General features: G+C 40.1%; 6 protein-coding genes and 1 pseudogene across 7 annotated transcripts; 4 read left to right on the top strand and 3 right to left on the bottom strand.

Annotated features, from left to right (window-relative positions):
* Window positions 1-2499: 2499 nt before the first annotated feature.
* LOC106349047 lies at window positions 2500-6900 on the top strand (annotated as a pseudogene).
* Window positions 6901-7181: 281 nt separating this feature from the next.
* LOC106352297 (probable protein phosphatase 2C 47) lies at window positions 7182-9144 on the bottom strand. Its single transcript, XM_013791956.3, has 3 exons — window positions 8620-9144; window positions 8361-8534; window positions 7182-8294 (listed from the first exon to the last, which is right to left on the bottom strand). The coding sequence occupies exons 1-3, from the start codon at window positions 8785-8787 to the stop codon at window positions 7533-7535; spliced, it is 1104 nt and encodes a 367-aa protein (XP_013647410.2). The 5' UTR covers window positions 8788-9144; the 3' UTR covers window positions 7182-7532.
* Window positions 9145-9381: 237 nt separating this feature from the next.
* Window positions 9382-12755, bottom strand: LOC106352298 (monosaccharide-sensing protein 3). The gene is made up of 5 exons (XM_013791957.3): window positions 12083-12755; window positions 11452-12018; window positions 10337-11268; window positions 10078-10265; window positions 9382-10005 (listed from the first exon to the last, which is right to left on the bottom strand). The coding sequence occupies exons 1-5, from the start codon at window positions 12159-12161 to the stop codon at window positions 9546-9548; spliced, it is 2226 nt and encodes a 741-aa protein (XP_013647411.2). The 5' UTR covers window positions 12162-12755; the 3' UTR covers window positions 9382-9545.
* A 4812-nt stretch (window positions 12756-17567) lies between these two features.
* Window positions 17568-17994, top strand: BNAC01G23370D. Its single transcript, XM_013788937.3, has one exon. It carries the CDS (start codon window positions 17570-17572, stop codon window positions 17882-17884), a length of 315 nt encoding a protein of 104 aa, XP_013644391.2. The 5' UTR covers window positions 17568-17569; the 3' UTR covers window positions 17885-17994.
* Window positions 17995-18189: 195 nt separating this feature from the next.
* On the top strand, window positions 18190-19229 carry LOC106349049. Its single transcript, XM_013788936.3, has 3 exons — window positions 18190-18701; window positions 18803-18919; window positions 19008-19229. Exons 1-3 carry the CDS (start codon window positions 18381-18383, stop codon window positions 19083-19085), a joined length of 516 nt encoding a protein of 171 aa, XP_013644390.2. The 5' UTR covers window positions 18190-18380; the 3' UTR covers window positions 19086-19229.
* A 458-nt stretch (window positions 19230-19687) lies between these two features.
* On the top strand, window positions 19688-21674 carry LOC106349051 (diacylglycerol O-acyltransferase 2). The gene is made up of 9 exons (XM_013788938.3): window positions 19688-19996; window positions 20102-20176; window positions 20251-20336; window positions 20411-20517; window positions 20601-20756; window positions 20888-20974; window positions 21071-21168; window positions 21259-21346; window positions 21452-21674. Exons 1-9 carry the CDS (start codon window positions 19836-19838, stop codon window positions 21551-21553), a joined length of 960 nt encoding a protein of 319 aa, XP_013644392.2. The 5' UTR covers window positions 19688-19835; the 3' UTR covers window positions 21554-21674.
* A 272-nt stretch (window positions 21675-21946) lies between these two features.
* Window positions 21947-25543, bottom strand: LOC106349052 (receptor-like protein kinase FERONIA). 2 transcript variants are annotated; one of them, XM_048745928.1, is made up of 3 exons: window positions 25397-25531; window positions 22572-25305; window positions 21947-22192 (listed from the first exon to the last, which is right to left on the bottom strand). In XM_048745928.1, exon 2 carries the CDS (start codon window positions 25283-25285, stop codon window positions 22607-22609), a length of 2679 nt encoding a protein of 892 aa, XP_048601885.1. In that variant the 5' UTR covers window positions 25286-25305; window positions 25397-25531; the 3' UTR covers window positions 21947-22192; window positions 22572-22606. The 2 variants fall into 2 exon arrangements, with proteins under 2 accessions (XP_048601885.1, XP_013644393.2); XM_013788939.3 differs by lacking the exon at window positions 21947-22192 and having other exon boundaries at window positions 22372-25305; window positions 25397-25543.
* Window positions 25544-26095: the final 552 nt, after the last annotated feature.

Here is a 26095-nt window from a genome sequence, read left to right as displayed (position 1 = left end):
TTCGTGCGGAGTCTTGCTGCCAAGTAAAGGAGAGGCTGAACAAATACCGCAGTCAACACGCAATCTCCCCAATACGCCAAAGGTATTTGGGACTGAAACATGAAGGCTCTAGCAACATTCAATATGTGCTGGTTCTTACGTTCGACGACTGAATTCTGTTCCGGAGTCTCAGGACAAGAGTGAAAAGGTAGAATCCCTTTCTCTTTAAAGAATGCCGTGAACTTAAGCTCGGGTGCATTATCAGATCGAACAGACTTAACCTTCACATTGTATTGATTCTCAACAAGCTTAACAAATGCAGGAAATACTGTAAGAACTTCACTCTTTAGACGCAACAAATAAATCCATGTTGCTCGAGAATAATCATCCACAATCGTCAAAAAATATTTATATCCATCAACTGTCTCAACTGAAAATGGCCCCCAAACATCAATGTGTAAAAGCTCAAAGATCAAATTACACATATTGTTTGAAGAGGAAAAAGATAATTTCTTCTGCTTCGCCAAATGACATATATGACAAAAAGCATTTCCTTTATTCTTCTGTCGTGTAGTTCCCAAATCCTCTGATATCAGATCAAGTCGGGAGAGAGAAGCGTGACCGAGCCTGTTGTGCTAAATTCCAATATCCACAACTGCATTCACCAGTGTAGAATTGTCTTCAACATCGAGCACATACAGGTTACCAATCTTTCTACCCTGACCAATCATCACAGCCTTGGTACGATCCTGTATTTCACAAGAAGAAGGATCAAATATCACCCTAGAACCTTGATCAGTCGTCAAGGAACTAATACTGATAAGATGTAGACGAAACTCAGGTATAAACAAAACATTTCGGAGAAGAATGTGTTTGTTTAACCGAATGTTGCCAATGCCACTAATCTTGATCAGAGATCCATTTGGTAAATTCATAGAGCTCTGAATAGATGTATCCAAAGTAGTAAACAAAGACCTATCATGAGAAACATGATGAGTAGCTCCTGAATCCAAAACCCAAGTCTCATGTCCCAAAATATTTTGAGATACAGTCAAAATACCAATGAAGCAAAATGTAGACGGAGAGAAAGTGATACCCGTAATCTCATCATGAGCTTGAGAAGTAGAGGCTTCATTTGTATGCGAGACTGTAGTGTTCTGTAGCTAAGAACTGAACATAGCAATGAACTTTTGGATCTGATCCTTAGTGAGATTGCCAATGAGTCCATCAAAATTAGCAGACTTCACATCAGGCTGAGAAGACAAGTTCATCTGAGCAGCAACAGGTAACGGTTTCTGGAGCTTATCAGGAGTCTTGCCTTTAGATAGATAGCCTGGTGGAAACCCATGCTTCTTATAACACCTCTCTGCTATATGGCCAACTTTGTTGCAGAACGAGCAAATAGGCTTGCCTTTATGCGCACCAGATTGGACATAACATATAGCTGAAGAAGCAGGAGTTGAAGTAACAGTTTCAGATACCTGAAAAGCAGCCGGAGAGATAGCAGTAGCAAAACTCTTCTGACTGTCATCCTGGTCCAAAATGTTATAAACTTCAGTAAGAGAAGGAAGTGTCTTCTTCATAATGATTTGATGCCTGATCACAGCATAAGATTCATTCAACCCTGCCAAAAACTTCACAATCTTAGCACGCTCCGCTTTCTGCTGAAGTCTTTGTGCTTTACCACAGGTACAAGGATCATCAGCTTCTTCACAGTTCTCCAGATTACTCCACAGCGTCTTGAGTTTGGTGAAATAATCCGAGAGAGTCAAAGAACCCTGACGTAAATCCTGAATCTCCTGCGTAAGGTTGTAAGTTCTAGGCAGATTTGTCATATGAAACCTACTGTGTAAAGCACGCCAGATATCAGTAGCATCATTCAGTCGAAGAATACTACGATAGATCTGAGTCGAAACCGAGTTAAGAATCCATGACTTAACAAGGCTATTGCATCTAGACCATATGCGAAAGTTTAAATCGGATTCCGGAGGACGCGGTAACGATCCATCGATAAAACCAATTTTATTCTTCGCATCTAGAGCTATCTTCAAAGCAGCTTACCAATCATCAAAGTTAGAGCCATCAAGTTTGAGAGAAATTAGCTGTAAACCTGGATGATCGGAGGTATGCATAAAGAAGGGTGAGTGAATCGAATCCGTGGGAACAACACCTGTGAAAGCTCGCATAGCCTGAAGATCCGGACCAGAAGACGCCGGAGAAGCGATCGGAGCATTCCGAGACGATGAAGTTGTGGTACGGTTCGATCGACGAGGAATCTTCTTCACTGACACCATCAAAGCTTGAGGAAGAACAGAAAACGAGCTTGATCAAGCTAGATCATGCGAAAATCAAGCTCAATTTCGGCTCTGATACCATATTACGAACAAGCTTTTGGGAGAGATGAAGAAGTTTGTTACACAAAATATCTTTTCTTATTTAGAAATGAACATTTACATTTGCTTATATAATAAACTGTACACTAACCAAGACTAAACCATTAAGTTAAATTAGCTTCTAAACCGCTAAACCGGGTATGTATACCAATAGGACTTGATCGAAAGATTAACGCAGAATCATTTCACGTTCTGACGTGAGGCATATTCCATAATTCAATTCCTCTCCGACGTTTACCGGCGAAAGCTTCAGATCTCAGGTGATTCTTCAATCATCTTTTCCTTCGCTTATAGGTTTCCTCTACAGAGATTCGTGAATCTTGTCCATCTCCCATGTTGATTTCAGTATGGAGTCTCGGAACAAATTGCATTCTCGTCTACGTCTATGGGAGTTTCCCGATCAGTACGTCATCGAGCCAGCTGATGATGGCTCAGGCGCTCCGTGTTTGGATATCAGCCGCGTCGACGCTTCCATGACCATGAAGCTCATCGGTTCGTTCTTCTTCTTCGTCTCTTCCAAACGTTTCTTGAAATCAATGGTTGCTTTCTAATCCTCTTTCCTTGCGTCTCAGATCAAGTCTCGGAGTGCAAATCCTTGCGTGTTCCTAAAATCCATTCCATATCTGGTGTGGTTGGGATGTTAAAGCTTCTTGCAGGTTTTATATATTTAACAATTTATCATATTGGATCAATAGATCTGAAACCTACTCTTGAGTTTGATTAGATTGCGATGTTCTTTCGATTCAGGATCGTACTTGGTGGTTGTGACAGAGAGTGAGCGTGTTGGGTCGTTTCTGGGCCATCCTATTTTCAAAATAACATCGTAAAGGTTCTTCCTTGTGACCATTCACTTAAGAACTCTCCTGAAGAACAGGTAAGCAAAAAACTCTGTGTTCCAGTTTTGTTTTAGTGGTAATTATGGATTTTGACTCTCGAAGCTTTGTGCCATTTCTGGGGCAGAAAAAGATGGAGACTGAGTTCTCCAAGCTGCTTAGTGTCGCAGAAAAGACAACTGGTCTCTATTTTTCATACCAAGTTAACTTAACACTGAGGTAAATGGTTTCTAACTTCTTCCTTATGATGTTGATGTTGATGTTGGCATAGGCATGTTGTACTACTGTTCTAAGGCTTGCACGAAACAGTTTTATATGAAACTATCTAACATGCTACCTTTTAAAAGATTCCGTTGTTTTTCCTTTTCGTTTGATCATTTGTTCTGTGATTTCAGCTCACAACGCTTGCATGATTTGGGTGCTGAGTCTAAGTCGCTTCCTCTGTAGAGACAGGTGTGATCATATTGCTACTTTTGTGAAATTGACCAATCTTCCTTATAAACATTATTAATTAGTCAGCCATTCCTTGTTGCTAGTTTGTGACATAACGTAACTTCTTTTGGTGCTGTGTCCTTTTTTACAGGCTGAGCCGAGGTTTCTTTGGAACAATTACATGTTGGAAGTTCTTATCGATAACAAGGTGAGTGTATTTACAGCGCCTTGTTTTTCTTACTTGCAGAGTATCTTACCTTTTTGTCCTACGTTTGCAGCTTGACCAGTTCCTCCTTCCAGTAATTCAAGGGAATATCCTTTTTATCAGTTGTTTCACTCCCTTGTCTTCTATTTACTCTACGTAGATACGTTGTATTATTGTATGGATCTTTCCTTAACCCGTAGTCACGTTTTAATAGTTTCGAAACAGCTATTGGAAAAGATATTGTTGACATAACTCTGATTGCAAGAAGATGCACTCGGAGAAACGGTACATATTTCACCCTGCTATTTTTGCCTGTACATCTTCGGTTTCAAGTAGTTCGAGTTCGAGGGTAACAATCCAAAAGAGTGGGAAAGTTTCAATAGGTTTTATTGTATTGATCACTAGTAGGTGTCTGGGACTTCAGTCATTTGTTTGACTACTAGGATCTTTCTCGTAGATTATTACTATATCAAGGAATTCAACAGAACTTGATGGGACTTGTTCTTGAATGGGAAAGCATGATGGTTCGCAATCTTTTAGATATATAGGATACATATATGCCCTTGCCTGCCGGAAATCTAGATGATAAGTATTGCTTTGTGATTGTGCCTTCCCCCCTTGTATTTGATCTTTACAAGGTACACGTATGTGGCGAAGAGGAGCTGATCTTGATGGCTACGTAGCTAATTTTGTGGAGACCGAGCAAATTGTACAGATGAATGGATATTCGTCATCATTTGTTCAGGTGTTGTTTTTACCATGCTCTCATATTGTGAATTCCCTTATGCTACAAATCTTTGATCAATTTATATAAAATACCATTCACATTCTTGTTTTTGCATACTCTTTTCAATCCATTATCGGATTCTTGATTTCATTTCACCTCCTCCATTTGCAGGTCAGAGGATCCGTGCCTTTTATGTGGGAGCAAATTGTAGATCTGACTTACAAGCCCAAGTTTGAGATTGTCCAACCAGAAGAAGCTGTGAGTTCTAATTTCTAAGCTCTTTACTTCTTTCAATTAACTTGCATTGGGTGCTTCTCTTGCAGACGCATATAGCTGAGCGTCACTTTTTGGACCTAAGGAAAAAATATGGATCAGTTTTGGCAGTTGATCTTGTTAATAAGGTACATATTCTTTCAAATGTAATTGACATGAATATTTCTGGATTTATGTGACTCAAGATGCACCACACATCATGTCTGCGAGCTCTTATTGATCTTTATATTCCTGAATTGCTTCTTCTCTAATCAGCATGGAGGTGAGGGGCGCTTGAGTGAGAAGTTTGCTAGTATTATGCAGCACATTACTGGGGATGAAATAAGGTTAGTTAATGTGTTGTCTACTCTGCTTCTTAGATCGTTTATATCATATTGTCTTGAACTCTTTAAAAGAGATGCCTTCTCCTGTAGATACCTGCACTTCGATTTTCATCGCATCTGTGGGCATATTCATTTTGAGCGCTTATCAATTCTGTACGAGCAGATTGAGGGTTTTCTTGAGCAAAATGGGTATGTACTTCTTTAAACATATATCTAGTTATACAATTTTGAGATATTAATAGTTATAAAAATTGGCATGTTATCAGGTACTTTCTCGTAAATGAAAAGGGTGATAAAATGAAGGAGCAGCTTGGTGTTGTCCGAACAAACTGCATAGATTGCTTAGACCGTACAAATGTCACCCAGGTTAGTCATAAAATATGATAATGCTGGTCTTACCTCATTGGTCTTTGCTCAACAACGCTGCATACTTCCTGCCATGTGCAGAGCATGATTGGTCGAAAGATGTTAAGAACTTCAACTCAAAAGGATCGGTATTTTTGGCGCTGAAGAAACCATAAGCTCGCATCTGAACTTTGACGAACGCTATAAAATATGTCAGGCTCTTGTCTTTGTAGGAAATCTAATATTGCACCAGAGTACATAGATTTAAATTTAGAAATTTTGCTTATGCGCTTTCGCCTTTCAGTATGGGCTAATCACGGTGATGACGTTAGCATTCAATACTCTGGTACTCCTGCACTTAAAGGAGATTTCGTCAGGTAGAATGTTTAGTCTCAGGTCTGAAAATGCCGTATCTTAAAGGAAATATGCAGTCAATTTAAGAAGGGAGTGCATTGTATATTTATGCTACGAGCCACTAATGTGTCTCAAACTGGCTAAATTCTAGGTATGGGCATCGGACTACCCAAGGTGTCCTTAAAGATGGTTGGAGCTCCCTCGTACGCTATTACCTGAATAACTTTGCTGATGGAACTAAACAGGTCAGTGGCTTTTCGTTCTTAGTAATTACACTCGTCCCTGAATCTAGAATGTTCCCTGACACTAGTTCGTTTTTGGCTGTGTGCAAAAGGATGCGATTGATCTCCTGCAAGGGCACTACATAGTTGCTATGAGCCGAGACATGGCCCCTGTGCCTCAAAAGGGAGGCCTCGAGGCTGTAGCCGTAAGCATTCCATCAATTAAGATTAAAACTATGCCCACCCCATTTTTCTCAGCATATAAAGAATCATAGTCTAACAACATAAGTAATCTGATTTTCTCAGAATTTCCCTGCGGCATTGGCGGTGGTTCTGATCAGTTTCTGGTTTGCAACAATGTCTCTGAAACAAGGTAAGACTGATCTATCTTTTGGCGGGATGGTTATATTTCCTTCAAATTTAGTCTAAAATCTGTGCACATTGCTGACCAGCTGGGAGTGATTATAAGCATAAGCACTTGTTCTTCTCGCTTCTGTGGACGGGCATATGTGTGGGCGTCGCAGCACTGGTTAGGGCCAATGGGCGGATCTTCTGCAACCGGCCTCGTCTCCACAAGCCCAGAGGCTGATTCATCTTATTCTCCATTCGGGGGTGGGCCATTGTGATCACTAACTACAACACGGGGCTCAAGTCAGAGCCAAAAGTTTTTTACGTCTGTTGTTTTTTTTTTTGTATCAATGTTGGACCTTGCGACTCCATCTAGAGTCAATTGTCTCAGGTGGTGACACCGTACTATTAAGACTCCCACAGCCACCATTGACTCGGTATAATTACAATTACACATTTTTCTTTTATTTTCCTTCTATGTTTTTACTCAGGCTGATAAATGATCTCGAATGTCTACTTCTTGTACCCACCTCAAGTCTCCCAAATTCAACTTCACCAACATGAATAGGAGCAAGTAGAACTATCTCAAAAGTAATGGCATGATTCTTGGTTCTTAAAGCACAAATATCGAAGACGTTTTCTCGTTTTAGTCCACAAAACGACCCTCCTTGACGACATATAATTAGCTGATCTTTGTTGAGAAACTTGTTTCCCTTGGACCACTCTCTATCTTGATAAGGGGGGGGAGGAAGCAGGAAAGGTTCCAGTCAAACCAAAGAGGCCTTCTTCTTCAGGAAGCAGTTCAATGAAGCAAATCCATGGAAGTTGATAAGGTTGTTTTGTTTGATCTCACCAAGCGACGGTCTTAACTGTCAAAAGACTGATCCTTTTCAAATCAAAAAATTAAAATCATTTAGATATGGTAAGTAAGCTCTACAGTACAAAAATGGTTAAACCTTCCTTACAAAAAGAATCAAAACTTGGAACAAACCAGAGAAAAAGCATACAACTTGGAATGTGCTGACCTTCTTGTCAAAACAGAGGAACAAAAACAAAAACAAAGCAAGTCTCTTCTTACTTTTCAACTTGATCAGTTCCTTCACAAATCATTCAAAACACCTTTGAGTAGATCCAACCCCTCGGCAGAGATGCTCCTCCTCTTATGCGACTTAGGTATCTCAATCCTCGGAGGCGGTTCCTTAGAGAAACAGACAACCACTACAGTAAGATTATCACAGCTGTTGCGTTGTAATGCTTCCTTGACCAGAGCTTGAGAGCATCTCTCAGGGTCATTATGCTGCATCAGCTCCCTCCTCACCATCGTCACCGCGCACTGGCTACTCATCACATCCCAAAGTCCATCGCATCCCATTATAAGAAACTCATCTTCCTCCGTAAGCACAATCTCCTCCAGCTCAGGCTCGCAGCTGAGCGGGCAGAGCGACCCTTTAGTTCCCTTAATATGCCAATCTCCTAAAGCTCTAGCCACGGAGAGCTGCCCGTTAAGGTAGCCATCGTAGATGACACCTCCAAGCTTCTCAATGCGTAGCTTCTCGGAAGTGCAGTTAGGTTTATGGTCCTTTGATAACTCAATGGCTCTGCCACGTTTCCCAAGCACGGCTCTGGAGTCACCGGCGTTTGCGATGAGCATGGTTTTGTCCAAGATGAGGGCGGTCAGTGCTGTTGTTCCTGAGGATTTGTCGAGAGAAGGTGCATCAGCTAAAGCGTGATCCGTCTTGACAAAGGCACTCCTTGTCGCCTTCTTGGTGTTGCTTGGGAAGTGTTTGTCTTGCGTTACAAGCTTCAGAATGTTCGTCTTTGTGAATGATGCAGCGTCAATACCTCCATGTCCATCAAACACCTTCATTACAAGACATTGATCAGATCTCAAGAATCTTAAACTAGTTTGACTTTTTTGTATGTTTACCCCATAGAAAGCTCCAGTGGATGATGATGATTCGATATGTTCTGTGAGATCATCCACGCAGATGAACTCGTCTTCCATGGACCGCTTTGGTCCTTTATCCGACCAGCTTCCAGATCTGAACACAGGTTGGAACGTGGTGTTTTCTCCCTCCGGACCACATCTCTCGTCTCCTTCCTGTACCATTTAATTCCATGTCGGATCAAAGCTACATTTTAGGAGGAAAGATATATAAGATAAAGAAGAGATGAGATGAACCAACGGAATCGATCAACCAAGCAGTGCTGTTGCAATGGCGCATTACAGAAAGGTCCCTTGGAGGCTTGCCGGACGAGCTCAGGTGTGCCGCTTTGTCATCTCCGATCATCGGCGAAACTTCCGTCAACGATGCCATTTCCAGTTTTTTTTTTTTTTTTTCTTTCTTTCTCATTATAATCTCTTTTAATTTAAATATAGAACTAGCTTTCTCCTTCCTTATTTTACTCACCAATTAGCTCTCTTGCTGCCACATGTGCTCTCCAGTTTTCAACTTTATTTATTTGAATAGTAATATTGAATCTTTATTATGACCAACATGGGATAGCTGCCGTGGGAGATAAGTTAGCTGAGAAGCGTTGCAGAATCTCTTACAAAACTGCGAGAAGATCACTAACTTGCTGATTAAGTTAGCTTTGAGTGAGTCATGGATCATTATTGTTCACGCTTCTTTCATCTTGGGCCTAGACGTGTTCAATGTTGCTTAGTGTATGAGCACTGGTTACGTTTGAATTGTTACCAATGGCTGGCTCTCTATAGGACACAATACATAACGTTCAAGGGGTCATTTCACTGCACTTGCCCACTCCTAATAGCTAAGTTAATGGTTGAAGTCCTTGCAGCTTAAGTATTTCCAGCAAATCCAGTGCACTAGAGAAGTCTCATAAATCCTCTTTCTTGCTACACTTCGAGATTAAACTCTGTATGTATGTAATAAACTCATGGTGATCTTGATTAACATCTCTGAAGATGTACAACAGAAAATATAAAAAACTATGATTCTCATCTCATAATTACAAAAGGGAAAAGATCTCCCAATTTGCAGCTACAGAATCACAAATCCAAGAAAGCCTCTATGGTATGGTTTGTTATTAATTAACTTGTTCAAAATACAGCAAGGAAACTTGAGAAAGGCAACAAAGAAAAGACAAGTCAGTCATCATCAGAGAGAAACGAAGCTGAAGCGTCTTGATGTTTTGCACCAACAGAGAAGAACTCAGAGATAACTTCAAGTGGCATTCCCTTTGTCTCCGGTACCTTGAGGTACACGAAAACCCACGCTACAGCACAAACAAATGCATAGATCCCAAAGACTCCCGCAAGGCCTAAAGATTTGAGCATGACAGGAAGAGTGTAAGTGACAATGATGTCACATATCCAGAAAGTGAGTGCACAAATGGTGATGCAAAGGCCACGCACAGAGGTAGGGAAGATCTCTGAACATAGGATGTTTGGAATGGCTCCAAAACCCATCACGAAACAGCTTAAGTAAACCATAACGCTAGCAGTCGATATCAATGCGTTTGCTGTGCCTCCAAGCTTCACCAAGCTTCCTATCACCAGGGTTATTAGCGAGAGTATTAGAATGGGTATTGTTGAAAGCATCAGAGACCTGCAATCACAATTTGGTATTACCATTCATTCAGCTGAAAAAAAAGAGAAGGGCAACAGAGAGAGAACTTGCCTTCTTCCAGATACATCCATTAACCTCATGGAAACAAGAATGCAAGGAAGCATGAAGAGTGTAGTTAAGGAGCTTATGAGGAGAGATGCAGACTCTGCACTTATTCCAAGGTTTGTCAAAAGACTTGACACACCTGTCTCTTCTAGTATTTGTGGTGTATAATACATTACTCCATTTATTCCTGCAAACTGCAAACATGCTTCCTCTCCTTTATGACTTTTACTCTATAAAGAATCAATTAAAAAATATAAAGCATTACCTGTTGTAGTATCTGAAGCCCAACTCCAACTATCAAAGCCCTCTTCACACCAGGTTCCTTCAGCTCCCTCCAGCCAGGACCAGCCTTAATCTCTTGTGGCAACATTGCAGTCTCTCCTTTAATTCCAGGTATCATTGAAGCTTGGCTTACAAGTGCAGAAGCCTGAACATATCCATTCTCCTGAGCAGGAACATCAGCTTCTGTCTGGAAGGAGAGAAGCGATCCACGTCTCGAAAACCCCATGTTCTTAGCGTTGTTGTTGTTGGAAGTCTCCTCGTGAATGTACATTCTTTGCAACCCTCCATTGACTCTCTTACCATCTGCACCAACTTTTTCATTGTACTTCCATGCCAACTGCCATCCACCGCCTATGCTTGTAGCTGTTGCCTTCTCACCCATGTTAGCCATAAACAGGCTGCTCTGTCGCCTGTGCATAGTCCCAGCCGGAAGCTGGTTGAACTCATCCGTCTCAGTGGCTTGCGGAGAAAGCAAAGGACTGTTTAGGCTTTCATCTTGATCAGAGCTGTCATCACTGTTCCTCTCTGGATCCCACTGAGAATCCTGCCTCCCCATCAGTCCCAGTATACTTCCCATGTTAGGAAAGACCATGCTGCGAGATGACGATGCGTTCATGTTCTCATAAGGAAGTTTCTCATGAATGCTACCAAAGAGAGTGACAACTGGGTCCATCATGGATCCTCCGCGCGTTAACATGCTTCCATGTCGGGACGCTAATGCTAGAGAACTCTGTCCTTTCACTGGCTTAGCCATCCATGACTGTCCATCCTCTGGACCGTATAGCTTTATCTGATCTTTCCTCGGCAGTTCTTGTCCTGTCTCGGTTTCCTCGTCGTCGTCCTGACCAATCACATATTCTTCTATCAACGTGTCTTTTCCTACCCCAAGCCCTTCAACCAGCAGAGCAAGCTCACCTAGATCACACACACACACACACACAGAGTTAGTCTAATTACAAAGTATATTTCTTTTTTTAATACCAGGAGGTTCGGGACCTAAGCATGTAATCCCCAAGACCCGAAACCACAACATATAATATTAGTTTCGTATCATCTGTCACTCGAAATAGAATTTTTAGTGTTGATAAAAAGACAAACCTGAAACATCTTCTCTGTCACGAAGTCTCTGAAGAACCTGTCTAGCTTCTTCCATGCGGCCTTTGCTGACAAGCCACCTTGGAGATTCAGGCAAGAAGAAAGCCGCAAGTACAAAGTAGAGAATCGACGGAATAGACAGAACACCGAGCATGAGCCTCCAGCTCGGAGATTCTTGAAGGGACATTCCAAAAACAAGGCAATAGGACAGAAACATGCCACCAGATCCACAGAACTGAGGGAAAGTGTTGAGCAGACCTCTGATCTCAGAAGGTGCGGTCTCAGAGATGTAAATGGGGACGAGAGTGACGGCAAGACCGATACCAAAACCATCAAGAAGCCTTGCGAAAAGGAGAACGTATACATTTGGAGACCAAAACATGACGATGCTGCTTAGGAAATAGAGAAGAGAGGAGAGTATAAGCATGGAACGGCGTCCTACTCGGTCGGAGACAGGACCAGAGAAAGTTGTGATCATAGTGGCTCCGATGAGAGACATGGCTACGATGAGTCCCTCAATCTTTGGTTCTTTCTCCAAATGAAACTCTTTCTTTATGTAAATTACAGCTCCTGCCACCAATATACAATCAACATCAATCATTGCTTTTCGTATTAATGTAAAGAAGAAAGAGACCTGCAATGGTGGCATTGTCCCAGCCCTGCAACATGTTCCCAATAGCAGCAGCCAAAGCAACAAGCACTACGCTCCTCATCTTTTCTTTTTTTTGTGACTTTAAATGCGATATTACTTCCTCTGATCAATAATCCAGTTGATAACACATCATATGTTTCTTCCTTAAATGTTCAATAATCATTTCTTTTTTCAGAAATAAAGAAAGAGAGAGAGGGGAGGAAGATAACAAGAGTTGTTAATGTGATGATTAATCAGAAGCATGCATGCAGCATTTGAGAGGCGGTAATAACGGCGAGATAAAGTTAGTTTGGTCAATAGGAGAAATAAAAGGGGGAAGGTTATATACAACAAACTTGTCCTTTGATCGGTTCTTCTGTGCACGAAACTTACGACTCTTTATACTTTCTGTAATAGCCCCACACGGTAAGATTCATCTCATAGGATTGTCTCCATAATCAATTTTCTAAATATATATAGATGCATATCTTTTCAGTAATAAATATATGTATCTTATAATTACAAAACTGCTATGAAAAGATTATATAGTTTGTGGTGTATCTTAAAGTAAACACACAGATACTTCATAGAAAACAGTCTAGAATATGATATGTTTCACACTTTGACAGTATATTTTCTCTTCTTTTCAAATGATCGTTTACAGTTCACACACTAATATACTATCGAATTTGAAAACTACAATTTGTTCTGGGGTTTTTGCCAAAACTAACCCACAACTTGATTTTAACCCCAAACCTATACCCAAACTTGAATCAAATGCAAAACTAACTTAAAAGCATAGTGAAATTACAGCTCAGCCCCTTGTGACCAAACAAAAAAACAGAAGCCATTTTTACGAATATAGCCCTAGTAAATCGTCTGAGTCGTCTGAGATGTTGGAAGTCGTCTGGACGACTGAAATGTAAGTCGTCTGGTACCGGTTTATTTTAAAAATAATTTATAAATCTTGTAAAAAAATATTTTGATGCGTGAAAAATAAAAATCAAGTAATTATAAACAGTTTTAAGTGATATAAATAAAGATATGATAAAATTGATTTGTTTTGAAGATAGATGAGTGGAAGTAGTGAATCATGAAATATTTTGGTTTAGGAGTTTGGCAAACATATGTTGTAGTATTGTATGTATTGTTAGGGTTAGATTTTGGAAAACTAAAATGTTTTTTTCAAAAATTAGTTTTCACCTATATGTGTTTATTTATGTGTATAGTAAACACTTTTCAAGTTTGATTTGATTTTATGAAGTCTTTAATTAGATAATTAAGTTTAGGGGTTATGTTTAGGGTGTGGACGACTTATATTTCAGTCGTCTGTTGAATAATTTACTCGGACGACGTATATTTCAGTCGTCCACATCGTACCGAACCTTTAATTTTACCAATGTACGTTTTAACCTAACCGGATCATTTTACTCGGACGACTTACATTTCAGTCGTCTGGTGAAGAAATTAAAACAGACGACTTACATGTAAGTCGTCCAAATATTCCCGCCTAAAATTTTTTTAAAAAATTATTTTCCCGCTTAAATAATTTAAACCAGACGACTTACTTGTAAGTCGTCTGGAAAGTCTTCTATTTTAGTTTCCCGCTAAAAATATTTAATTTCCCGCTAAAAATATTAAACTCTCCTGGACGACTTACATGTAAGTCGTCTGTTTTAATTTCTTCACCAGACGACTGAAATGTAAGTCGTCCAGGAAGTCGTCTGAGTCAAAAATATTTAACCTAATTGGATTTTTTGTCTCCCTATATAAAGAAAAATTTACACATTCTCTCTCCTCCTCTCAAATGGCTGCAACAAAAATGTAATGTTCATCATTCTAAAACTCTCCAACCTCTCTCTAATCTCTTTGACTTGAAAACACCAAACTTTATATGAATTTTTCAGTTTTGTCTCATGTATTTCTTACTAATCTATCTCTTTTGCAGGTTTTTAATCAAATGGTACTCATCTTCCACTAATTTAAAGGTAAATCTATTAATTTTAGATATGTATTTTTGTGTGTTCTATAAATGTAGATTTATCTAATCTTCCACTCATTTTCTCTATTTTTAAGTCATTTGAACGTTTTTGGATATGCAGATTTTTCAGATCTGGATTTGATATGCAGGTTTTTCAGATCTGGAAGACTTCTTGGACGACTTACCTGTTAGTCGTCTGGAAGTCGTCTGGAAGTCGTCTGGACTTCTTGGAAGTCTTCTGACAAAGTCGTCTGGACTTCCAGGAAGTCGTCTGGACTTCCAGGAAGTCGTCTGGACTTCCAGGAAGTCGTCTGACGAAGTCTCCCTTTCATAATAGATCTGAGCGTTTTGGTAAGTTCTTATGTCTGATTTTTCTTCATTTGGTAACTTCTTGTTGTATAAAGTTCTTACTTTTTTCCCAAACTAAAACTCTCCAAACCCACTCTAATCTCTTTGACTTGAAAACACCAAACTTTATATGAATTTTCCAGTTTTGTCTCATGTCTTTCTTACTAATCTATCTTTTTTGCAGGTTTTTAATTAGATGGTACTCATCTTCCACTATTTAAAGGTAGATCTATTATTTTTAGATATGTATTTTTGTGTGTTCTGTAAAGGTAGATTTATCTAATCTTTCACTTATTTTTTCTGTTTTTAAGCCATTTGAACGTTTTTGGATATGCAGGTTTTTCAGATCTGGATTTAATATACAGGTTTTTCAGATCTGGAAGACTTCTGGGACGACTTACCAGTTAGTCGTCTGGAAGTCGTCTGGACTTCTTGGAAGTCTTCTGACAAAGTCGTCTGAACTTCCTGTAAAGTCGTCTGGACTTCCTGTAAAGTCGTCTGGACTTCCTGTAAAGTCGTCTGGACTTCCTGTAAAGTCATCTGGAAGTCGTCTGAACTTCCTAAAAGTCTTCTGACAAAGTCGTCTGAACTTCCTGGAAGTCGTCTGGACTTCTTAGAAGTCGTCTGGACTTCTTAGAAGTCGTCTGGACTTCTTAGAAGTCGTCTGGACTTCTTAAAAGTCGTGTGGTCTTGTCTACTCAAGTGGAATCCAAGCTTGTCTTTGTAGAGGAATGATCTATAATAGTTTTGTTTGTGGTCTGTTTTGTGAATTGCATGTCTACTCTTTTAGTTGTGAATTTTTTGTAAAATCAGTAATAATATTTTCCAAGATGTATTAAATGTGCTAACAATGTGTTTACACATTTACAAATCAATGAAATAATAGACTTCAGTAGCCTTTTTCTTATCTTTGGATCTCTCATATGCAATAATAAACTCCAATGGCCTTTTTCTCATCTTAATAAACAAGAATGTTGGTAGCTTTATATTGATACAACATTTTAAGAAGCATTTTAACCCTTCTTCCAACTCATAACAATAATCATCATTATTGTCTATAACAATAATACGTAAGAGATGGAAACAAACAATAGTAACTAGTCAAAGCATATCATATTTTATTATAAGTTTGCGTTGAAAAACTTAGTCAAATTTAGTAAAACTAAGGGAGAGAACATATTTTGTAAATATGAGTTTTACATATCTTGAAGTTACTTATCACTCTTAAAAATACAAGTTATTCAAAAACTAACGTAGAAAACTTAAAAACTAGCGGAGAAGACGCGGACGACTTCAATCTAAGTTGTCCAGACGACTAAACTATACGTCGTCTCGTCAACGCAGAGGTTATTTTTGCAATTGACTTTGAAATCTGTTATTTCGGACGACTGAAAAATAAGTCGTCTACTATTGTTTGGCTAAAAAAAAAACTCCAAAAAAGCTAGACGACTTACATTTCAGTCGTCATAGGTTAGTTTTGCATTTGACTGGATTATTTCAGAAGTTTGACTTTTCTGGACGACTTACATTTCAGTCGTCTAGTGAAAATTAAAATAATAATATTTTTTTAAAAGTAGACGACTTACAGTTAAGTCGTCATAGGTTAGTTTTGCAATTGAAAAAAAAACTTCAAGATTTAATTATATACAGACGACTTATAATTCAGTCGTCCACGAGACGACTGAAATGTAAGTCGTCCAGGATTTATGAGGTTTGACCAGAATCTCGGAAAAAAATACTGGACGACTTACAAGTAAGTCGTCTCGTGGACGACTGAATTATAAGTCGTCTGTGTATAATTAAATTTCGAAGTTTTTTTTTCAATTGCAAAACTAACCTATGACGACTTAACTGTAAGTCGTTACTTTTAAAAAAATATTATTATTTTAATTTTCGCCAGACGACTGAAATGTAAGTCGTCTGGGGAAGTCAAACTTTTGAAATTATCTAGTCAAATGCAAAACTAACCTATGACGACTGAAATGTAAGTCGTCTAGGTTCTTTGGAAATTTTTTTGAAACCAAACAAAAACAGACGACTTAACTTTCAGTCGTCTCAGGTTACAGATTTCAAAGTCAATTGCAAAAATAACCTCTGCGTTGACCAGACGACTTCCAGGTAAGTTGTCTACAGCCAGACGACTTCCCAAGTAAGTCGTCTGACGAACAGATCTGGAAAAAAACTCGATGTCATACCTTAAATTGGTGAGATAAGTTCCTTAGCATACATAAGGCTTCTCCAAGCACACAGAATCACAAACGAAAGTAACCCACTCAGAATCGTTAGCTTCTATGACTCTATGAACCATAAAAAATTTAGAATCAAAATCTTGGGTTTGTTTAGCTCATTGTGGAGAGAAAGTGAGAGATATGTTGTGTTTAGTTCACAAGAATGGAAAAAGAAGAAGGGTAAATCGATTTTGGGAGCATTAAGAGATTCAAATTGGTTGTTCATGGTGGTTGTGGTATTGATGACAATGACAATCTTGTAATTACTTGAAGATGATGAGGGTGAGAGAGTAAAAATGTCATTTTCAAAAAAAAAAAGAAAAAAAAAATTGATCGTTTACAGTTCACACACTAATATACTATCGAATTTGAAAACAACAATTTGTTTTTAACAAATTCCAATCATTATTATAAATCTGTATATTTTTCATTTTGTTTTGGTTACACAACACGTTTTATTTTGATATACTGTACTCAAACCGGACTCATTCAAGTAACAAACTGGTGCAAGTAACAAACTGGTGGCTAATTACACTGTCACCCTCTGCACTGACAGCTACTCAGTTCCCCTGACCGAGAATTGTCAATGTTCTTAAAATCAAACCGGACACTAAACCAATCTTTCTATTCGGTTATTTGTGGGAGTTGAATTATAACCGGTATTTACGGTTTGACGTCGACGGTTGTAGATCAAATCATAAAACCCAAACCGACTCGATCTTCTTCCCGCAACTTCACAATCTGCTTTCCCAATTCTCGCTCTCCTGTGAAGCCCTAAACGCCGATAGCAGGTAAATCTCACTCCAACAATCTCCGCTGAGATCTTAGTTTTACACATAATACATGACATGATCAATATCGTTGAATCAGTATATGGTTTGGATCTTGTATCGAAAGCCTCAAAAGCTTTGTTAATTCTTGATCTTGTCAGAGATGCAAAACTCGAGGATCCCACCGTTTACTGAATCGAAGAGAAAGAAGATTCATAACCCAAAGCAGCATCCCTTGCCATCACGAATCTCGAAAAAGGCTTCAACGAGGATCAAACCGTCCCATCAACCTGAGATGTTTAGTTCAGATTCATCCGAGTATAGAGCACTGAGGCGGAACTATTTGCTGCTGGAGGAAGAAAGCTTCGCGTTGGAGAGAGAGTTAAAGGAAGTCGAAGGCGAGGTTAAAGCACTTGAAGATGAGAAAGTTGAGCTTTTGGACAAACTCGTTGTAATGGAAGGTTTAGTTGATCCTTGATGGGTTTATGCTTATCTTGTCTGATGCCTCATTCATGTGTAGTTTATGTACAATCCAAACTCTATATTGTTACAGCTCCCGTTGTAATGGAAGGTTTAGTTGATCAGTCATGCTTAAGCAGAGCTAGCAATTAATCATCATTCATGTTTTAGTTTATGTACAAACCAACTTTATATAGTTACAGCTTGTGGACAAACTTTTTTGTAATGGAAGGTTTAGTCGATAACTGATGCTTACGCTAGCCGACTTGTCTTGTCATGTGTAGCTTATGTTTCTGGTTAGAGTTGTTCTGTGGATCTCACTTCCTGTGTCTTTTCATGTTAATCGAAAGGATCCTCTTGTTGGGCACCACGTGGCTCTCATCCATACTTGGATGCTAGATATAGATAAAATAGATTTTCAAGAACGGCAAACGTGTGGCTGAAACTCGTTTCACCGCTGGAGAATCTGTTTTAGACAAAAAGTCTAGTGCTTTGGTCTTCTTTGTAAACTGTAAATGGCCGCGTCTCTTCCGACCACTTTATGTCTAAGCCATGGTGATGAGTCTTGCAAACGTTCACCCACCCAAGGCTATGCCCTTGACGTGAAGAGGAACCTAATGGGTCACTCGCGTAATACAGTGAGGAGATTGGTGGTGACGGCTGCGACTGAAGGATCTAGAAAATCTAAAGAACCTCAACCGTCATGGGCGAATCCTGACTCGGATGAGCCACCTCCTTGGGCCAGAAACGAAGGTCCTTCTTCTACATCACAAGAGAGCTTTGAGGTTCCCTTCTATGTTTATCTGCTAGCCTCTGCGATCACTGCCATTGCTGCTGTATGTTTCCTCTCTCTCTCTCGAATCGTCTCTGTGCTATATTTTAACACCAATTCATATCAAAGATGTTAACTTTATGCCTCTTTTGGTGGTGACTCTAGATCGGTTCTGTTTTTGAGTACTCGAGTAAGAATCCAGTGTTCGGGGTGTTGGACTCTGACAGCATCTTTTATACTCCTGTGCTTGGTTTCTTTGCTTTTACTGGAATCCCTACTTCTGTAAGTTCCTTGTCTCTCTATCTCTCTCGTTGGATCTATGGTGTTGTTTCATTAGTTGAACAAAGTGGAGTGGGTTATATGTGGGCAGGTATTCTTATGGTTCAAATCAGTTGAAGCTGCTAATAAGGAAGCTGCGGAACAAGATAAAAGAGATGGATATCGTTAAAAAAAAACTCTGTGGTTTTTGCAACTTATAAAGTGATTCTTGTTGTCCTCCACTCCACATACTTATGAAGATCATTCTGCATTGTTAAAAGGAGCTTGTTTCTGTTCACAGTTCACTATATATTACTTGCTTGAATTGTAACAATTGTCATGTTCCAAGGAGTCAACTCAGTAGCTAGGCAAGTAAACTAATGGTAGAAGCTGACTGCAATTTAATGCTCATCTCAGCATTCCCAAGTTAATGGAGGCATGCATCTTTGGTTTAGACCACAGAAAGAGTCAGTTTCATCCTATCTTTTATTGATGATCCCTCTGAAAGAGTTTCTGAAACAATCAAAGAGTTTCTGAAACGTCCGGAGCTGACCGTAATGTGTTGCAGTACAGATTTCAACTTGGTTGTGGAAAGACATTGCGTGATGTTAGAAAACTGGAATGAGACTAGCATGCATATGAAATGAATGTCAACTACAAATTTGTGAACCATGATTACAGATTGAAAGACATTGGCCCAACAGTAATGTGATGTGCTTTAGTGAGATATTTTTTTTAACAAAGCGATTAGTAATGAAAATTGAATGGGCTCTTTAAAGATGGGTTTAGTTAAAGATTTGGTTGGTTGGATGGTTGGGCTCTCTCCCAACTCCCAAGAGAGAGAGAGAGAAGAGAGATCTCTCTAGGAGGATCTCTATACATCTGTTCGTTGGTCTGTGAGAAGCGGACAAACCAAAGAAAAGAAAGAACAAGAGGTGACATGGGTGGATTCAGAGAGTTCGGTGGTGATGAGCATTCCTCCTCCTCCTCAAACCTATTCCACTCCGTGACGGCCATAGTCATCTGGCTTGGCTCCGTCCACTTGAACGTCGCTATCGTTATCTCTTCCCTCATTTTCCTTCCCCCTTCTCTCTCCCTCCTGTATATCCACACACCCTCTCTGTTCTCTGTTTGTTCTTACAGGACACAAAGTTAAAAACTTATTAAAAATCCTCTGTTTTTTTTTTTTTTTTTTTTTTTGGGCAGGGTATTGGGTCTGCTCTTTCTCTTAATCTTCATCCCCATCGATGATCGTAGCAAATACGGTCGAATGCTCGCTAGGTATTGTCTCTCCTTATCTCTCTGTTCCATCGTCCATGTCATGTTCTTGAATTCATCCTTGTTTGTTTTGCAAGGTACATATGTAAACACGCGTGTAGTTATTTCCCCGTTACTCTCCATGTCGAGGATTACGAAGCTTTCCAGCCTACTCGTGCCTATGGTCTCTGTCCTTTATTTATTTTTTTAATTATGATAGCGTTTTGACTTTTCTTTTTGCTCCTTGTCATTTTACAGTTTTTGGTTATGAACCACATTCGGTGTGGCCTATTGGAGCTGTTGCACTTGCTGATCTTACGGGGTTCATGCCTCTTCCTAACATCAAAGTTCTTGCTAGTACTGCTGTCAGTTTCTGTCTCCTCTTCCTTCTTCTTTAATCCCTTTTGTGTCCCTGACTCTCTCAAAAAAAATAAATAATGATGGTTAGGTTTTCTACACACCCTTTCTGAGGCAAATATGGACGTGGTTAGGGCTCGCCCCTGCTTCTAGGAAGAATTTCGCTTCCTATTTGGACTCTGGCTATAGTTGTATCCTCGTACCTGGTGGTGTCCAGGAGACATTTCACATGAAACATGATGTTGAGGTAGCCTTCTTTGTAGGGATTCACTTGTGCTTTTGATCATTATCATATTGTTTTTGATTTACTTAAAAAGGTTACTACTTTGTGATCTCTGTTTAGTTTATTTAATTGGAAACTGTTTCGTGACATTGCAGAACTTATTCCTTTCATCGAGAAGGGGGTTTGTGCGCATCGCCATGGAGCATGGGACACCTCTGGTTCCAGTTTTCTGCTTTGGTCAGGTAAGTAAATACAAACAATATTGTGCTTCTCTCTATATGAAATTATCTTCCTGTTTCTTTTTTCTTGTTTCATCATGTCTTTTGTTTCTTCTGTAGTCACGAGTGTACAAGTGGTGGAAGCCGGATTGGAACCTTTACCTTAAATTATCAAGAGCCATCAAGTTTACTCCCATCTGTTTCTGGGGTGTTTTTGGGTAAGTGTGTATATATGTCTTTGTTGGGGTTACATTGTTGCGTATAAAACCTTGGAAAGAGGTAAACACTATTCACATTTTCATTTGTAGATCCCCAATACCATTTCGACACCCTCTGCATGTAGTGGTTGGGAAACCAATAGAAGTTAGAAAAACTCTGCAGCCAACTGATGAAGAGGTGTTAGTTCCCCCCTCTTCTTCTTTGATCTTGCCGTCTAGAATGGTTCCTTGAATGCTTGTGCATGTATCATTATTAACTTATGGTGTTTATGGTGCATGTCAGATTGCCAAGGTACATGGACAGTTTGTGGAAGCGCTTAAGGATCTCTTTGAGAGGCACAAGGCCAGAGCAGGCTTCTCTGATCTGCAGTTGAATATTCTTTGAATCAACTTGTCAAAAATGGTTTTGTGTAATATCCTGAATCATTTGTCGTTAACTTGGAGGTGGCTTTGGATTTACCTATACTTTTGTATCAACTTTGGATTATAAAGATCCATTTACTCTATATCTAAATATTATTGGTACGAGCAGATAGATGGTGGTGTTACACACGTAAGAACTGTTATACAGAAAAGATCTAACAGTTGGATAACCAATTTCTTCATGTGTATCATATTCTGACACGTCATGACTCATGAGTCATGTCACACATCATAAGATAGTATTGACACACGTGTTCTAAGCAGCTTTCCGAAAATAAAATAAAATAAAAAGTACTGAAAAACCAATAAAATTTGCAAGAAAGCGACGTGAAAACCAAAATCACACGAAGCTACCCGGATCACGCAAAACACCATACCATTCTACAACTCCCTTCAAGAATCAGTACAACTACTTCAACTACTACTACTACTTCAACTACTGCTTTCAAAAAATAAAAAAAAAAAAGAGAGATTTTGGAGACGCTCAAAGATCAAGATCGTTGGGTCCAAATTCAAAGCCTCAGACTGCAGCAGATAAAACAGCTCTCCATTCAGTAGAACTAATGTGCATTCTACGTCTGTGTCATCACGCCCAACAGTTCTGGCAACACCAAGAGGAAAAGAAATAGTCACTCTAGCATTTGGTAGACCACGGAATAATGTAAATTCAGCAAAACATAGCACCTCATAAGTCATAACTGCCTAAGTGGGTCTGGTTTATATTTAGACTCTGTAATGGTTTCTAACGGTTGCACCTACTACAAAAGCATTACAGAAGAAGATGACAAACCAAATATTACATTGAAACGATTCATGTTTAATGTTTTGTAAAAAGAAACAAAAGAATACATTTATCTTTTACACTCTTCATCGTGGTAGTAGTAGTATCAAATACAGAATCCAAAATTCTAAACAAATAACAGCAAATAGAACAGTAATAATGAATAGTTAACAATGAAAAAATAGAAAGAGAGACGAACCAGTCTCCTTTGGATGGAGCCGGTTAAGACTCTCTCTAACGTCCCTTAGGATTCATGATCTGAGAAAACACACCACTTGGAGTGAGTCCATCTGAATCTTCACTTGCCAAACTCCGACCACCTATGCTCATGTCTATTCCACTGCTCCTCGAGTCTGTCACGTTCCCTTCATACACATCACAACCTTTCTCGCTGTTGTTCTTCCCTTTACAGTTGTCATCATCGTACTTGATCTCATCCATGTCCATCTCACTGCATATTCCTTTCCCGCTCTCCTCTGCGCTTTCCTGAAGCTGCAACGCGAACTCCAGGTTCCACAGGACATCTCCCATCGACGGTCTCTCAATGCCCTGGTCTAGCACACACTTCATCGCGGTTTCAGCAAACTTCTTGAAGCATTCAGGTGTGATCTTTCCCTTCAGGTGAGGGTCAACGATCTGATCAAGCATGCCTTTCTTGTAGCAGTATGGTGCCCACTCAGCTAAGCTCACTTGTTCTTTGGCCAGTGTGGGGTTCAATGCAGGCCGTGCGCATAAGGCTTCAAAGAGAACAACTCCAAAGGAGTAGACATCGGACTTATCAGTCAGTTGCTGCCTTCTGAAGTACTCTGGGTCAAGATAACCGAAGCTTCCTTTCACGACTGTGCTTACGTGTGTGTGGTCAAGTGCAGGACCAGTCTTTGACAGACCGAAGTCAGAGACCTTAGCCACCCATTTCTCATCAAGTAGAATGTTTGTCGTCTTCACATCTCTGTGGATGATGGTGTGTTTTGCACCAGTGTGTAGATAGTGTAGCCCTCTAGCTGCACCGATGCATATCTCAAGACGTTGCTTCCATGGAAGAGGAGAGTTCTGTGTTTTGTAGAGATGCTCCCTCATTGTCCCATGAGCCATGTAATCATACACTAGGATCATTTCACAGTTCTCTTCACAGTATCCAATTAAAGACACAAGGTGACGGTGTCTAAGCTTTGAAAGCATTTCAATCTCTGTCTGGAACTCGTGTACTCCTTGTTCAGACATAGGGTTTCCTCTCTTGATGGCTACCTTTGTAGTTCCACCATCGATCTCACCTCTGTAAACCTTGCCGAAACCTCCAACACCAAGCACCCGGGACTCATCGAAGTTCTTAGTAGCAGCTTTGATCTCAGCAAAGGAGAAGTGACGACAAAGATTTGAAGGAAGGGAAGAGGCATAGCTTCCTGTTGTGTTTGTCTTTCCAGAACCACCAGAATGTGAGTTTCCATACAGAGACAGTGGAAGCCACCCTGATGTTGCATCACTTGCAGGCTGGTTTTCACCACGGTTACGTCTCCGGTAAGCAATCATTGCACACAAACCAACAATAAGTCCAAGAACAACTGCACCACTGGCTGCACCTGCAACAACAGCCGTGTGGTTCTTGGACTGACTAGTACGCGGGCGCAAGACTTTAGATGGATCAGCAGTCACTTGTGGACCAGGTATAGGATTAGGACCAGCAAGATTACCATCAGAGTTATTCATCTTGAATATCTCAACACCGTTAAGAATAGCATCATAGTATTCAGGGTTGTTCTTCGTGTTTGGATGAAGAGAAAGCCACAGATCTTGCTGTCCCTTACCATCAGGAGGATTCACCACGTAATCTTTGTGTAATGGTATCCCATGTCCTCCTGTCCAGCCAGCAACATCAGCTTCAGGCTCAGCTGTTTGGTTGTTGAGGTAAACCGTAAACACCCTCTGGTTGATCTTTGTCATGTTGGGAGCAACCTCACAGAAATGAAGCCTGACAAGGTAACTAAACCCGGAGTCAATACTGAAGATCCAAGTGAGATTGTAGTTGAGATTGATCTGAGGTGTTGGACCCATTGACCTAGCAGTGGAGTAAACATCCACAGGAGCAACATATGTAGGCGTCCCAGAAGGATACTCAATGGTCATGTTTGGATCAGCAGTCTCAGTGATTCCAAGACCCGCACCAAAGATATAAGGCTGATCGTCGTACCAAGACCTGTACAGACCTGTATCATCAGAAGGAGAGATATCATTCCCTCCCACATTGAGTCGATAAACATTCTCAAGAGCCGTGCTGTTATCGATGGTGACTCCACCAGAAGATCCAACAACCGTCAAAGACCCATCTGTGCTGCTGTAAAGATCAGGCATTGAAGTAACCTCAATCCCGTTCACATACGCATAGGCGTTAGAAGGTGCAGACTCTGGCGTGAAGGTCACGTTTAATGCCCCGCCTTCAACGTTCACTATAAACTCCTTAACAATGAAAGAGAAAGTCAACGCCTGTGCCGTCTGAGCAGCGCTGAAGTTCTTGAGGAGAGTGTAGGACCCGAGGGAGACGGAGAAGAGGGAGTTCGTCGCGTTGAGACCGTCGTATGAGTTGGGGTAGAAGTGGAGACGCACGAACTTGCGACCTGCTGCGACGGGGAACGAGTAAGTGAAGGGAGATCGGAAGATCCTAGCTGTCATGTAAGGGACATCGGGGACGGAAGGGTCTTGTGTGGCGGCGGGAGAGGTTTTGGAGTCTGCGGAGGAAGACAAGAACTTGGATTTGACATCGGGAATCCATGTACGGTTGTCTGTGTCGGGTAGATCAGAAGAACCACCACAGTTCAAGAGGAAGTTGTCGGTGGGAGAGTAATCAGCAGCTGAGGTTAAACTAGTTGCAGATAAGAGAAGAAGAAGAGACGCAAGGGAGAGACGGCATTGTCCCTCCATCGATCTTCTTGAATCTTGATCTACCAAAGAAGAAACCAAACAGATCTTAGTAAAAAATGGAAAGCTCGCAGAGATATGAGATATGACATGTTCGTAGAGATATGAACATACCTTAAAGAGTCGGTGAAGAACCCTTGTCGATGAACTCGGTGAGTTTCGGAGAAGACAGAGTTAGAGAGAGAGAGTTGTTTGATCAAAAAAAAAAAAAAAAAAAAAAAAAAGAGTTGAAGAAGAAAAAAGAACAATTAAAGAGGAGAGAGAGTAGAGTAGAGAGGTTGGTATTAGTTAAGACTTAAGAAGACAAAGCCAACAGACAGCTATGTTTTTGTTGCAAGATTCAACGGGTAATTAATTAAAATATTATGGTAATTATTAATCTCTCTCAAATCAGAGGCATCGAAGCCGGCTTTGAGAAAGAGGTGGGTGGAGTTGACGATATTAGGCTTAGTGTAACAGCTCATATTAGACCATGATTAATCCGGATTTTTAACTCATGATTTGACATTTTTTTTTTACATTTTTTGGCTGAGAACCGGTTCTTATATCTCTTATTTAAGAACTGGTTCTCAGCTTTTCTTACTTAAAAACTAAAAAACGGTTCTTAACCGAAACTAATAACTTCACCTTAAAAACCGGGTTAATCATGGTCTTACATCCCCAATCGTCCGAGGATATTGCTGACAATGGACTAGTCTTGGATGACCGTTCACATATAAATTATTAAAGGAGTAAAGATAATTTTTAAAACGGGTATCTTTTTTTCTCTCTGCGGTGGTGACCAACTACTAATGGCTGAGCTGTCCGCGAAAG

The sequence above is a fragment of the Brassica napus genome, chromosome C1 (genome assembly GCF_020379485.1).
Source record: "Brassica napus cultivar Da-Ae chromosome C1, Da-Ae, whole genome shotgun sequence".
NCBI classification, from domain to species: domain Eukaryota; kingdom Viridiplantae; phylum Streptophyta; class Magnoliopsida; order Brassicales; family Brassicaceae; genus Brassica; species Brassica napus.
This window is presented reverse-complemented; position numbering and strand designations above follow the sequence as displayed.

Bases quoted from the DNA above. Each gene is read 5' to 3' on its own strand.
- LOC106349052 (XM_013788939.3), bottom strand. From the start codon at position 25,285: ATGGAGGGACAATGCCGTCTCTCCCTTGCGTCTCTTCTTCTTCTCTTA.
- LOC106352298 (XM_013791957.3), bottom strand. From the start codon at position 12,161: ATGAGGAGCGTAGTGCTTGTTGCTTTGGCTGCTGCTATTGGGAACATG. The intron at 10,266-10,336 runs GTAATGCTTTAT...GCATGTTTGCAG, and splicing joins GGCTTCAGATACTACAACAG to TTTGCAGGAATAAATGGAGT. The intron at 10,006-10,077 runs GCAAGTTCTCTC...TTGTGATTGCAG, and splicing joins ATGGATGTATCTGGAAGAAG to GTCTCTGATGCTTTCAACAA.
- LOC106352297 (XM_013791956.3), bottom strand. From the start codon at position 8,787: ATGAGAAAGAAAGAAAAAAAAAAAAAAAAACTGGAAATGGCATCGTTG. The intron at 8,535-8,619 runs GTTGGTTCATCT...TAAATGGTACAG, and splicing joins CTGCTTGGTTGATCGATTCC to GAAGGAGACGAGAGATGTGG. The intron at 8,295-8,360 runs GTAAACATACAA...CTTGTAATGAAG, and splicing joins CCACTGGAGCTTTCTATGGG to GTGTTTGATGGACATGGAGG.
- BNAC01G23370D (XM_013788937.3), top strand. From the start codon at position 17,570: ATGCAAAACTCGAGGATCCCACCGTTTACTGAATCGAAGAGAAAGAAG.
- LOC106349049 (XM_013788936.3), top strand. From the start codon at position 18,381: ATGGCCGCGTCTCTTCCGACCACTTTATGTCTAAGCCATGGTGATGAG. The intron at 18,702-18,802 runs GTATGTTTCCTC...TGGTGACTCTAG, and splicing joins CGATCACTGCCATTGCTGCT to ATCGGTTCTGTTTTTGAGTA. The intron at 18,920-19,007 runs GTAAGTTCCTTG...ATATGTGGGCAG, and splicing joins TTACTGGAATCCCTACTTCT to GTATTCTTATGGTTCAAATC.
- LOC106349051 (XM_013788938.3), top strand. From the start codon at position 19,836: ATGGGTGGATTCAGAGAGTTCGGTGGTGATGAGCATTCCTCCTCCTCC. The intron at 20,177-20,250 runs GTATTGTCTCTC...TTGTTTTGCAAG, and splicing joins TACGGTCGAATGCTCGCTAG to GTACATATGTAAACACGCGT. The intron at 21,169-21,258 runs GTAAGTGTGTAT...TTTCATTTGTAG, and splicing joins TGTTTCTGGGGTGTTTTTGG to ATCCCCAATACCATTTCGAC.